Here is a 14,533-nt window from a genome sequence, read left to right as displayed (position 1 = left end):
CCATTACCAATCCATCTTATGGAGATTTTTCTTTTTGTAGGAAGAACGAGAGTGAAATTAAAATTGGATACAAGCATGAGGGTGCTTTGATCACATAAACATGGCTTCACATGGGTGCGGGAGAGTAACTTAGACGTATTTTAAAAAAACAATTAAAGACACATATACTAATAACTCAATGTTACAAACCAGATCAAATTCACTTGTAGAAAAATCTTCAGGATGTCTGATTTAGCTTTTTAAAATTTTTTTATGCAAATCAATTTAAAACTTTTTTTACACGGTTATCTTGTATATCTTAAAATTATTTTTTACAACTTTAAAAGAATTTGAGAGAGATGAGCTGTTCATAGCACCAAAACAATCATTTTGTAATTTCCCTTTTACTCTCCCCTTGCCCTCATGACCATAATTCTCTTATCCAGCCACTGCCTATAGAGCATCGCCAGGATACATCTAGTTTCAAATTCGATTAGATTTATTTATATATTCATTTAACTAAAGCCCCTCCTTACATAAATATATTCACGCACACATACAAGCAGTGCTTGAAAATTTCATTATTCCATCCCGATCTAAGTAAGTGCGATAAAACAACAGCAGATACAATTCAATTTATACATATATATGTATTAAATATAATTTTATATGTGAAATTGAAGCATTTTAAGTTTAATTTAAAGATTTAAAAAGGCAATAGAAAGAAAAGAAAAGCCAAGAATAATTACAATGGGTAAGTTTTTTCAGTCGTTATTGGCGGCAAACAATGCGTGTAGTTGAAGAAACAGAGAATGATTCATTAAAGTTAATTGAAATTAATTTGATGGCGTGCTCTTAATCTTGAAATTCACCGTCGCCAAAAGCGGAGAAAAAGGCCCCCACCCCCCCCCCCAAAAACCAAAAAAGGACACGCGTCACTTGTCTGGCAAAACCCTATTTGGGTGTCTCCCTCGTTTTCCCTCGCGCGCCTCTCCCCTATTTCGAAACAAAATTCTCTCTCACATAACCATTGACGCATCACATGGCCTCCCTCCCTCTTCCCTCTCCCTCCACTTGTTTTCCCGCCTCTCTCTCTATTAAAATCCCCCCAAACCCCTTCTTCAGCTTCATTCTTCCTCACTCACTTCCATTCTTATCTTCTCACTTCTCAATTTTAGTTTCTCTATTTCTTCTTCTTCATCATGATCAGAACTAGAGATCTTCAGTTGCGAAGAGCTGATCAATTTCACAAGTTTCTTAAACCCGGAGCTCTCGCCCGCATCCGTGACTCCCGAATCAGTGCTCGATCCCACCGGCTTAGCTCCCTCTGCCAGATCTCTCTTTGCCCCAACTCACCGCCGTCCTCCTCGCGTTCGACTGATGGTCAGCCTCAGATCAACGTCGCCGAGGGTTCCCCTCTCTTTGCCGGGAGGACCTACGGTCCACGGTGCCCTCAAAGGAAGAAGCTCGTGGCCTCCAAGTATGTTTTGTCTGTTGCCGCTGCCCCTTCCAATCTAACACTGAATCTGCCCGATCTCATCACCGATTCGTTTAATAATGACGTTGTTGTCACTAATTAATTATGGCTGTCCCTTTTGTTGAAAAACTGAGGCAATTCTTTTGTTGTAGAATGCAGAGAAGTCTATCTACATTTGTAGATGTCCGGGCCCTGCCCTCTTGGCTCTTCGAATTATGTATGGCAAAAAAATACTCATAGAGAACTGAGATTAATAATAAAATTGCAGAAGTCCCAATTTTGTGCATTGAAATTAGAAAAAATTGTAATTAGGCTTCACCTAAAAAAATTAAATACAAATTTTTTTTTAAAATCATAAAATTATTTTAAAGTCTTAAAAAAAATTTTTACAATAAATTTTATTTGTTTAATTATTAAATTATTGTTTTTTTTAAAAAAATTTATATTGATAACTGAAAGAGTTGATAACTTATAATGACTGGTTTTACAATTTAGGATGTGATATGTTAAGAAAATGTATTGTGAATTTTGACATTTTAAATTATCAACAACTATTTCTTTAGTTGTTAATGTAAACTAAAAAAAAAGAGTAATTTGATAATCAAATAAATAAAATTTATTGCAAAAATATTTTTTAGAACTTCAGAATAATTTCATAATTTTAAAAAATCTTTTTGTATTTGATTCTTTTAGGTGGGATCTAATTGTAATTCTCCCTTGAAGTTATTTCCACGCGATTATTAGTTTTGATTGCTCCTTAGATCGGGATTTGGGAACATAAATGATAAATCTGATATGAAAGGAAAGAGCTATGGCCTATGCCCTTGGAGGGTGTTTACTGTTTGTGAATGAAACATAGCAAGCAATTACTGTCTCCAATCTTAACTTTTAGCCTACGTGGCCGGACTTGGAAAGTTCATTTAATAAATAAAATGGAATAAAATTTACAAAAAAGAAGGATTATCTAACAAGCTCGTTTGCTCACAGGATCCATTGGTTGTCAAAAGTGTTTTTCTAAAAGTATTTTTTTATAAAACAAGGCAATTTTTTTATAAACTTATTTTGTATGTCGTAAAGTATTTTTAAAATTATGATTTGATTTTATCAGTATTTGGATAGAAACCAAGGTATAGATTTAAAAATATTTTTACAGAAAAAATTTAATCTCAATTTTTAAAAATGTATTTTTAAAAAAGATTTTTTCCAGACACCTAAAAATAAGACGATATCGAGATGATTCATAATATGACATTTGTCCGTATGTTTCATATATCATGTTATAATAACGTGTGAATGGATTAAAGTTACAGAACTTCAAACAAACCCAAGATCATTATGGACATGGTTAATTAATTGGCTTTCTTTTCTGAATCGGTGAACTTATCCCAGCCTCTAATAACATTTCTTTTACCTCGACTAGCTCAATGGCTATCGGCTAGACGGCTACATAAGAGTTAGGCCTATCGTTTCTTTGACTTCTACCTTGCTTCTTTTCCTCTTTCAACCCCTCGGCAGAGAAATTGAAAACATAACGCTAGCCTGCTATCTCTAGACGTTCCCTCATGTGTTACTTCCAAAGTTTTTCCTTTGTCTGAGCTCCCATAATCATCTTGAACTCTCCATCCTCTTTAGAAGCTCTCCTGACACTCCTTCCAAATTTGCCAAGGCTGCAAATCTTGAGCTTGATGGAATAAAATCTTATCTAACTCGTTAAACATGCTTATTTAAAGATGGTTATATGTAAATAGTACAAACGGATTGAACTCATTTACTTAAATCGGCAGAACTTGAGATGCTAAAGCCTAACTCGGTGTAGCCTGTTCCCATATCAAGTTACTGATACGTGCAATTAGGACACAGAAATTTGTACAACTTGCCATCGTATTTCAAAGTTCCGCCCCTGTAAATAACCTAAGGTGGCAAGAATGTAGGGCAACAAATACGAACAAATAGTAGCATCGGAGGTCCCAAAATAAGGTCGTTGCAAGTCACGTGCCAGCAGCAGATGTCTGTCTGAGCGGATTGTAGACACTGAATTCACCGAAATCCCTTCTGCCACTGGCAAAAACATTGTCCGTCGTCAAACCCTTGGAACAAATGGTTAATAATAATTCAGTTGCTAGGCATCATATTGTAAGCGCATCATGAATAACTGGAATTATATGCATGTTTGCTCCCAATCATGAATGCTATGAAGCGGGGGAAATACAAAGAAAATGAGAATGAAAAAAAAAAAAGAAAATGAACTATTCCACCTGCTGCAGCCTGCAAATTGAGATAGAACGATAGCATCCTATAAGAACAAAACAGTAACTCAGAAGCATTTGCAGCAACACATCATGAGATACGACTGATGGGATAGTTCCAAGCAGATGAAGCAATAACAGGGGAGAAGACGGTGCAACAAACAATAGACATTCTTAAATTAGAACTGTGTATTCCCACAATTTCAAGATGAGGCAAATACACCTCTAGACTAAATGCTCGCCACTTCAACAATTTATGCTACTAACTAAGCAGACGAACAGATCATTATCTAATAATTAAAGTACCTGTGATTTATGTCCCAGCCAGCAGGTAGAAACCGTGGTTTGACAGATTCAACAAAAACTTGTCTCCATCTCTGACAAAACTGACGAATGCCATCCTCGCCATATTCCTTCAGTAAATGTTCAACAACTTGCTTTCCATGTGGTCCATGTCCTAAGAGTGACAGTTTTGGATTATGTTTCGCTTCAGCAGACTCTTCATCTCTAGGGGATAAGTCATCAATTCCATTTGGAGCCCTTCTGCTTAGACAGCTATCATCGGGATCTACAGCAGAGGTACTTAACTCATTAGAACCAGAATTTTTATCTGTGCTCACATGTTCAGTTAAGATAGCAGAGGCAGCTCCGTTAACTCCAGCGTCAGAAGATGCATTGGGGTTTCCAGCATCATCCTTTACCGTAATAAGCTCTCTACTTTCTCCATTGCCTGTTGCTTTATTTGCAGATGAACCATCCAGAGCATTTAAATTTGATGTGTCCAGAACTCCCATTGTGGGTGAGCAATCACCATGATTTTCCTGTACTGTCTCCATAGCAGCACCTCTTAAATGTTTAAATGAATATCCTCTCTTCTTCTCAAATCGTCTTCTCTCGTGTGGACTCATGCCAACTAGCAATGCTCTCTCCAAATCTTCCTCAGATATCTCCCTTCCTCCATAGTACCTCTTCACAGTCTGCAAACAAAATCACAAAGATGTCAAATACCCATGCTTATAGATTAGTGTTTTTTTAAAAAAAAAAAGCTGTTTAAGAACTTTTCTAAACAATCACAATCAGTTAATAACTATATAAATCAAGGAAAAAAGAGAGCCTAATTTAGAAATCACGCTTGAACACTCAAAAAGACCATGTGTCATCATGTAGGGTCTGTGATAACCATGAATCTTACTAAATGCTTACAGACAGAAATGAGATCATACCTCAGTCAGTTCATCGCAGCGATTGGGAGGCATTCTTGGTCCATGGCGCAGAAGAGCCATGGCAGCCGTTCGCAACTGCAAGGGAGAAACACCTCCCTCTTCAGAGGCTACTTCAGATGCTCGTCCTGGATCAATTACCCTCTGAACATAGAGAGGAATCCCAAATTCAGCTGCTATCTTTCTCTTGTATTTCTCTGCAGCAGCATGGGCGACTTCATGACAGTCCACACAAAGCAGGACAATATCATGAGAACGATGGCTTTTCAAATGCTCAGGAAAATGTATTCTATAGCATGATGGGATTATCCGGTACCGCAAGTAGTGATTTCCTTCACCACAGCCAACACATATGTTTTTCTTGCTCTGGATATAAAAATCATTGTCTTCGTCTTCTGGGCGACCTTTTGGTTCAAAAAGAAGCATTATAGCAGGTGGATCTTCATCAATTAGTTTTGCCAAATCCCGACTGAGGTACCTGTAAAATAGAAGATGAATCAGCAAAACGACTTCTTTTACAAATAGAACAGAAGCAAGTGAAAAGTGCACCTACCATTCAAGCTTCTTCCGGTCACAGTAACAAAGCAGCCGCCCATCATTAGCATAAATCCGACAATTATGATAAACAGGAGATTTACAAGAGAATTTCTGAACAAACAAATCTCGAGAAGCCTTCCGAGAAACTTGTTTTGAGTTTCTTACACTATGGTGTTTATAGGCTATCATAGGTCTCAGATTACTGCTAACCAACAAAGAATAATTAAAAAGAGAAATTGGACAACTCCCATTTGGACCAAGGCACTTCTGAAGAATTACTGAATAAATATCTTCGGTGTTACCTAAATTGTCTGTAAGCAAATCATAGACATCACTTAGGTGGCTGCCAACGATAGGAGATGGAGAAGAGAACATGGAATTGACACCCATTTCTATATTTATATCAGCCTGAGCTATGACACTGCATATTTCCGAGTCACTTGCCGGAGGCTGATTTGCCAAAGCAACAATTGACTGGTCTGGTAATACATATTTCAAGCTCTCATCATGGACGCGAGCCTGGAAAGATGAATATACAGCAAAACAAACCAATCAACCTATAAGCAATTTCCTTGTGGAATACCTTTAAAACTCTACAGTAAAATGTAGACCTCAAGAATTATGAGTCTGTTCATTAGGGATATAAAACTTAAGGTGGTAATAGAAGATTAATATCACAACCAATGTGACATAGAAATACCAATGTAACTTCCGTTTTTTTAGCAATGAAATACCAAACTAATTATATGAACAAATAAATAAATAAGTTTTCTGATAAAAATATGTCAACTACATGTAAACTTCCAGGAACTCAATACTCAAAGCAAAATCAAATATTATTTCTGTTGTATAAGAAAATCAAGGCGTTTTAAGGCTACGGAGATTACGCCTGTGTGGTGGAAAAAGATGATGTCCTGCCTGTTCTCTGTTTGTGTTAAGGTGAATAGTACTAGCCATCCCTATTCATCAAGTCAATCAACAGAGTCGAGAAATACTGATCCTTAGAGTAGGAGAACCATTCTTAAATTTTAGCCATGTTTTGGGAACATATACAAATTTTAACTTACCATGAGGTCTCTCCATGCACATAGTCGCCTCACAAGATTCTGAAACTGAATTATAGAAAAAGAAGAAGCTCGTCTGTTAGAACCATATAGCAAACTGAAGAGACACTACCTCAAACTTGTGCTGAAAGAAGCAAACCTGAGTTTCACTGGAAACTGAAGAACTCTCACCACTCACATATCGTGAAAATAATGATAACGCAGCAGATTCCCCTGGAGAAGCTTCAATCTCTTTTGTGAAGAGTTGCAAACAAGTCATGTTGGAACGTCGACCAGCCTCTCGAAGAAAATGGAATTTGTCATCGAAGCAGAGTTTTCTGATACCATAAATTCAGAATTTTGATGCAACAAATTTCAGAAAGTCAAGTCCTAAAGAGTAATCAAGTAGACAAAACGTAAAGGAAAGCTCTTCAGCCAATGCAACTTGCTAATAAGCCTCATATTGAATGGAAAAATCAAAACAGTTATTCTGGACTTCCACTTTTTTGGTCTCATTCCTCACAACATCAAACAAGGCATACCATTATCCAGTTGTTTGAGCTCAGTGATCAAACAATTTGCAATATACAACAAATAGTGTGCATCTGTTTGTGCATAATGTATCATTGCTGCTGAGAGGGGACGTTGTCTCCAGTCTTCACGCTGCAATTAAATTTTGAAAAAAGAAAAATGAAGAAAATGAAAAACAAGAAGAGACAGAGAAGTAGGTAGAAGGAGCAAGCCAAGAAGGTAGCCAATCTAGCCTCCAATTAAAAAATTTCCAAAAACGGAAATTGTCTCTGCTCTAGAGACGGTAACCTGCTGTACACTACAGATAAATCAATAAAAAAAGAGCCTTAGATGTTAAATCCGCGCTATTTAACTTATCTACAGCTTTGGCTTGGACAACCAATTCATTCAATAGAGGAAAATCGTGCATGATCAAGGTCAAACCTGATATAATTTATTTGTTGTCACACCACAATAAGTTTCAAGTAGATAAGCGAGTGATTTCTGTGGCTTTGACAGCACTTCACATGCCTGCATTACAGGAATGCAAATTGATAGAATAAAGGGTGCCAAACCATGAGAAAATGCAACCTTTTCTTGTCACTATCATGCTTACGAAGACATTTCTACAAGGTACATGGCATCTAAAATAGAATCCAATGACATTAGCACGACTTGGTTATCTCACCTTTGAGGTATCAAATAGATTAACAACGTAGATATGAAAATCTCTCTGTAGCCAGACAATATCATTGTCAGCTCCATGAAACACCTATCCACAAATTTTCACATGATTAAAACACAGACTTTTAAATCAACTCTAGAATATAATCAATGAATAACAAAATCTAATCCCGAGAGAACTAGGAGTCATCCACGCCCACTAAGATATGTTAATAACCGCTTTTTTTTTTAAATATTTAAGCTATTAGGTGAAGGCAGGAGATTGATTTTATTATAATCTCCAACAAACACAAACAGAGGTATAAACAATTCTCACAAATTATTACCAGAATAAGTGCAATACAGCTTTCACGAAACGCAATTATTAAAGTAGATAATAGTTTTCATCAGATAATTTCATGCAGATACAATTGAATACATGTTTCCGAGTTCTATATAGTTGAACATTCCAGACATATGACAGAAATAACTTACATACTTTACAAATTATAGGATTTGCAAAAACCGGGCGAAGAATGCCCATTAAATCATGCAGGGCAATTGTGTCAATCAAATAATCCTCCAGCTGTGTAGAAATCTGCTTGATATAAAAAATGTATACATCAAAGATTGATCCCAAAAAAATTAGATCATATATCAGATAAGAGAATTTAGGACAAGCATAAATTGACCTGAACTAATGCTGTAAACCCAAGAAAAGATCGCAAAGTATGTTGTTCTGTGTCCACAGCAAAGAACCTCTCTTTATTTAATACATCGACAAGCTCCTTTAATTGCAACTCTGTATCAATCCAAACATATGTATCTTTCTTCTTCAGCTCCTCAATCTCAGTACTGATTTCTAATTGAGGCTGAGGGTCTTTAAATAAGGCTGTAATCTCTGCCTCAAAAGGATGGGAGTTTGAAGCCCTCTCTGTGAAAGCAACAATAAACTTAGCTTAACCAAAATATACGTTCACCAAGCAAGCACTTGCTGAGGTTAAAATTGAAATGCCCGTCTCGTTATTTGCGCAGATAAAGAATAAGCTTCACATGAGTTTATTGGTATCAAATTTTCCACCACGTAAAAATTGAACACTCGTTGCTGCAACCAACACAATGTCTTTAGCAGTGTCGTCTAAATGTTACTAATAACATAAAATTTAGCCTTTTCTGGATTATTTTCATTAGCAGAATTATTGAAATGAAGCTGTTAGGTACTTCTCTTTTGTAAGTAATTTCCAATAGCTTTACCATATTCTACCGTTTGTGGACTGACTGCTTATTTGCTTGACCGGACCAAGCTATTTCAAAAATTTCAAAATAGTTCAACTGGTAAAAAAAGTTCGTTGCTTTCCATCCAGAAATGCTAGCCTCGGAGATTTGGAAGCATACCAAAATAAGAAAAATTAAGTTTAAAATAATGTCTCCCATGCAATTTCTAACTGAGCAGCAGGATTAAGAACAGAATTTTTTTTAATGAATAAACGCATAAACTTCATCTATAACTCCTTCAGTTTCTCTGGTTATCAAATAAAGTGACGCCATTGTACATTAAAAAGCGCAAGAAATGTACCATCGCTAGAGTTGTTGAGCTCCAAGTGCTTGAACGCAGTGTACGAGTTATCGGCTAATACTCGCTTAAAAGCATACTGTGGCTTCGGGTCGGCATGTAAGTAACACAAACTTGGCGGATTCTTCCGCTTACGCCGACTGCGGTACCGAGCAGTAAAGTAGATTGACACAACCGCCAAAGAAGCGATCGCAAAAGCCACTCGCATCTTGTATCCATATTCCATATTATTTCTCTTTTTTCTTCTTCGCTTTCTTCGAGCTAGCCCCGCCCAGCTCCGGTTTTTCGTACAGACACACTATCGGAGGCGGTCAATTCCCGCCGCCGCGACTAACATGCGGTCTTGTTGCGGGCTTATGCGGCGAAGTAAAATGTGGGCATCTATTCAGGCCCAAAAAACACTGATCTATTAAACGAATATAGGCTCAGAGTCTAAGGACCAGTTTAGCTGAAGATAATTGGGCTGCGATGAAGGAAGGCCTAAATTCTATACCGAACCACTCTTCATCAAATAATTGAAGTATTAAATGATTAATAAAGTCATTATTACGGCGTATAATAATTTGAGGGAAAACAGTTAAACAAATGTGTGAAGAAAACAAATTCATTCATGAAGTCAGCTTTTAGACATGAAGCACGGGTTGAAATCTGAAATTTGGTTGATGCATTGGATATCACATTAAGGGTTACGTGATATCAGGATTGTTAAATCTGAATGGAGATTCTTTAGACTGTCGACTTCTATTTGTGCTTGGCAGCACTGTTTCAGGGAATGAGGTCGATGCAGGTCATGGAACATGAAGCAAGAAACCAGCACATTAATTACTGTTCTTTTTCTGCTTGCAGACCACTTATGAGTCGTCCAGTGAAAGGAGTGTGTGTGAAGTATTTTTTCATATGAATATCTGAAGAATCATATTTGAATATTGCCAAACTAAATTTAATACTACCTCTGCTCCTAAATATAAAAGTTAGTTGACTAATTTGAGTAAATTAAGAAACTAAGTTAAGTTAGTTATTTGTAATAAATAAGTGTTATTTTTTCTAAAATATCCTTGCTAATTAAGTTTATTGGCTAGAATTACCACAATTAAAAGGACTATCGTAAAAAAATAAATAAATATGATAGACAAAGTGGATTGAGGCCTCATATTTATGACTAAAAGAAAAGTCAAACGAAATCTTACATTAAGAACTAAAGTAGTATAATTCTTTTCTTGCTAAGTACTATTTCAAGGCCCTATCAGATATTAAATGTAGGCACTTTTTTCCAGTAGTGATTAAAATATTGGTTCATCACATTATAAAAATTTGATGTGACTCTTTACATACGAACTCAAATTCAAGATCTTATGCATTTTAAAGCTTCTCTCATCAGAGCAACACCTGTGAGTTGTTTGAAGTAAAATTAATCCAAAAGGTTTTGTGCATCCAGGATGTCACTTTCAAGAAGAGTTAGATTGCCACCGAGGAAGGGGGGGAAATGTAAGAGGGTGATGTCTGGCTTAATGTGGGGAGAGTGGCGTTGGGAGGAGCCTTTTGCGAGATCGGTCAAGAAAAATAAAAAGCCCTTTTAGGCCTTTATAGAAGCAAGCGTGTGGACGCAAGGGAAAGTTCAAGAGAAAATAGAATTGAGCCTTTTACTGAAAACTGCTCTCTACTTTCTTGGCAGTGACATATAATGACATTTACTTCCAACCCACTTCATAATTATCACTTCATTTGAAACCCTCTCCGTGCCCTTACGTGCTGCCCATGATTTCTCCAATGCGTACAATTAATTTAATTTACTGGGGACGTTCTGATTAATTTAAATATTCCATATGTACTTACAAACCTCTTAATCTTTGGAAGAGCGTCATGTCGAAATAAGTGGAAAAGGTAGTTAGAATAGTGATATGAGATGATTAATTTTCCCCCTTGGTTATTAATTGAGTAGCCGGGTTAGTTCAACTAAATATATTATTGTAACCTTTTTGGGGTTTGGTCAACACGAAGGCGACGAAGCAGAGTAACATGGGTTTGTTTACGAATTAGCATAATTAACTCACAAGAGGAAAAGTTAGGTGCTAATAATTGCATTAAACAAAATCATGAAGGCCCCACACGAGCCCTCAAAACCATGTTAATTAAAGGGGTTGGACGCTAATGAAATGGTATAAGTGATGGCACACAGAATCTCTCACCACCAACCACCTAGATTAAGCTCAAATACTAGCTAGCTAGGCTAGCTATTATTCTTCCTGTATAGCTCCTGTGGTGAGCATACTTCTTTATAAGGATGTTTGGATGTAACCAAAATGATTTGAAGAATAACTTCTGGAGAATAGATTTTGGGAAGAATAGATTTTTTGAAGAATAGATTTTGTGAAAAAGTGATTATGAGAAGTGAGAGGTTTGGATAGTTGTTACCAGAAGCACTTTTTACATGTACAATTACTAAAAAAGACATAAGTTAATATGATAATTACAGAAAAAATATATTTTATGATATATTTGAATTTGAAGGAATAAATTGTTAATAAATAATTTTTATTAACATAATTAATAATACATAAGATAATATAATTAATAAAATAATAATATTTATATATATTTATAAGATATAAGATTAAATATATTTATAAAAAAATAGTTTATAAAAAAAAACAACAAGATACATTCTTATAGGCTCTCACACTCTCCCTTTTTTTCTAAAAGTAAAAAAATTTTGCTTTTCCCAAAACATGGTTTTGACTCAAAACCATAGTTTTGGTTTTTTTAAAGGGTGTTTGGGTGATTTTTCCCAAACCATGGTTTAGATCCCCAAATCATGGTTTGGATTGAAACACAAACACCCCCATAATCTTTGTTTCTGGAAGGAGAGAAAGTACAGCCTTTTATTTGGTTTGAGCAACGTGACCAATCATGCTCTTATGATTGGCTCGTTTATGTTGCTCAGAAAAGTGTCGTTATTATTATTGCAGAGGGAAAAGAATAAGTAATCCCCTGATTAAAGTGGAGGTTGTGACTTTCGAATTGTATATACTTGAGAATAAAGAATGAGCAAGAAGGCATGACGTTAAAGTCGGTGCGGAGGAAAGGGGGATTTGGTGGGTTGCTTCAAGAGACAAAATGAACAAGCTAAGTGAGAAGGAACACTATTCCTCAGCAAGCAACTCCAAAAATCATAGGCAATGTTTCGTGATCCGAATGCTTAAATAAAGAAAAACCATTGCTCATGCAGGGCTTTGCAGTTCAATTGTTGCTGAGTATTTTTTAAATATAAAGTTATAAGTTCACGACGGAAAAAACTATTACCTACTGTAGCAATAGTTTTGGTATAGCCGCTGCTCTAAATTCATCACGAGCAATGAACAGAAAATATCAAAACATATATGGGAATGTGTGTTTAGTTAGTGAATGAAATTAAATGGACAAGTGATTGTATCATACACCCTCCATTTCATTATATATATATATTTGAAAAAATCGTTTCACATTACATGTCTTTTCAAAATTCCAATGCAATGTTTATACTTTCTGTGTACTAAATATAAGAGTTAACAGAGGCAAACTTAGAGCCCGTTTGGTTCAATTCCATTATAGACCTGTAATGGTAATTAAGATTGCATTATCAAAATAATAATGTTTGGTTGCTTTTAATTTGGTAATAAAGTTTACCATTGTAATGAAGATTACCAAAAATAATTTGGCAATTCCCATTCATACCTCCCCCCATATGATGGGTATTACCATCCATTGCAATATTTGGAATGTCTTTTCTATTCTTAAAATCTAACATGAAAGACACAAAATAATCCAAATCAAATCCCCCCTCATCTTTCCTTCAATGTCTTCATCTCTACCTCCTCTCGCTCCCCCACTCTTTTTCCATCTTGCCGGCCACCGCCGCTCACCACCTCTATCTCCATCAACTTTAAAGCCATGAATGTTATCTTCAACTTCTTCATCTTTGCCTCCTCTCCTCTCCTTCTCCACCTTACCGACATCGACGCTACCGCTCACCACCTCTTCCTCCACCACCGAGTTTGAAGCTATGGATTTTTCCCTCCAACTTCTTATCTCTGCCTCCTTTCTCTCTCCTCCCCCTCCTTCTCCACCTCGCCAGCGTCGACACCATCGCTCACCATCTCCTCCTTGACCTGGTTGGTAGCCATGAACGTTTCCTTCAACCTCTTCATATTTGCCTCCTCTGTCTCTTCTCCCCTCCTTCCTCCTTTTCCATCATGTCATTGACTTACTCGTTTGGAAAATACTAAAGCTTATACCTAATAGAATTAATAAGAAATGGTGATGGATATGACACAGCGACATCGCTACGAGGATGAGAGAGGGAACCACTGTTATTTACCAAGACTGCATGGTGTGTGTCTCATTTTTGTGAGCACAAGTGATGTGATCTTCGATCTATAGAAATTTCCCCTCTAATCTCACCCAAGAAGATACAACAAAAATGAAGGGTCAAAAGAGTAATTTAATCATTTTTTGTTTTTTCTTCTACTTAAAAATAAATATCAGTGCATGATTTCTTTTTAACAAACCAAACACATTAATAGCAATAAAGATTGCATTGCAATGCATTGCATTACATTGCACTGTTAATAATGCTTGCAACTGAACCAAACGGGTCCTTAGTCTATTTTTTATCTCCCAAATTTATAGGAGTAACTTTTTTTTAAAAACTCCCCCCATTAATTATGTAAATGACTGGGCTTTTTAACATCCGGATAAAAAGTACTCTCAATTATCTCCTTCGAAGAGGTTAACAAGAGTGAAATACATTTTAAATGAAGGACTTTATTACAGTTTTATTAATTATGGGGAGAGAATTATTTGGTTTGTAATCTTTTTTAAGTACAGAAGATACCAAGCAACTGTAAACTATATCTAAAAATTAGATTTTTTTTAAAAAAGAAATTATGAATACCTGCATACCACCAGTGGCCAATAATAATAAAACAAATCCTAATCATAGATGGATTTTATGATACTACCTCCGGTTTTATTTATAATATACCTTATTTATAGTTTACAAATAAAATCTTATAAATACAACTGGAGACAATATATCCATTGAGAGCGCGAAGACCCAACACACATGGATGTGCCTAGCTATCCTTGCCCCTCGAGTGGGAGACTGAGGCTATCAATGGATTGAGAACTGGATACACCCGTTATCAATCGGGCCAGTGTCCCTATTTGTCATCCTTAAAATAAGCCAACCTCTCGTGAGATGCAAGTAACCCTCACAAAATTGAGGAGGCATGACAAGCGGGAATGGA

General features: G+C 36.2%; 2 protein-coding genes across 2 annotated transcripts; one reads left to right on the top strand and one right to left on the bottom strand.

Moving 5' to 3' along the window:
- The first annotated feature begins 1,181 nt into the window (after positions 1-1,181).
- Positions 1,182-1,559, top strand: LOC114762970 (uncharacterized). Its single transcript, XM_028952568.1, has one exon. The coding sequence runs from the start codon at positions 1,182-1,184 to the stop codon at positions 1,557-1,559; it is 378 nt and encodes a 125-aa protein (XP_028808401.1).
- Positions 1,560-3,132: 1,573 nt separating this feature from the next.
- LOC114762963 (protein RRP6-like 3) lies at positions 3,133-9,474 on the bottom strand. The gene is made up of 12 exons (XM_028952559.1): positions 9,252-9,474; positions 8,368-8,609; positions 8,175-8,273; positions 7,701-7,784; positions 7,457-7,543; positions 7,029-7,165; positions 6,663-6,840; positions 6,527-6,571; positions 5,476-5,978; positions 4,926-5,400; positions 4,009-4,679; positions 3,133-3,514 (listed from the first exon to the last, which is right to left on the bottom strand). Exons 1-12 carry the CDS (start codon positions 9,472-9,474, stop codon positions 3,445-3,447), a joined length of 2,814 nt encoding a protein of 937 aa, XP_028808392.1. The 3' UTR covers positions 3,133-3,444.
- Between the last annotated feature and the right edge of the window lie 5,059 nt (positions 9,475-14,533).

This window comes from Neltuma alba, unplaced genomic scaffold (genome assembly GCF_004799145.2).
Source record: "Neltuma alba isolate B1F8T4 unplaced genomic scaffold, ASM479914v2 tig00011249_pilon, whole genome shotgun sequence".
Taxonomy (NCBI): Eukaryota; Viridiplantae; Streptophyta; class Magnoliopsida; order Fabales; family Fabaceae; genus Neltuma; species Neltuma alba.
Note: the sequence above shows the minus strand (reverse complement) of the source record. Positions and strands in the feature narration are given on the sequence as shown.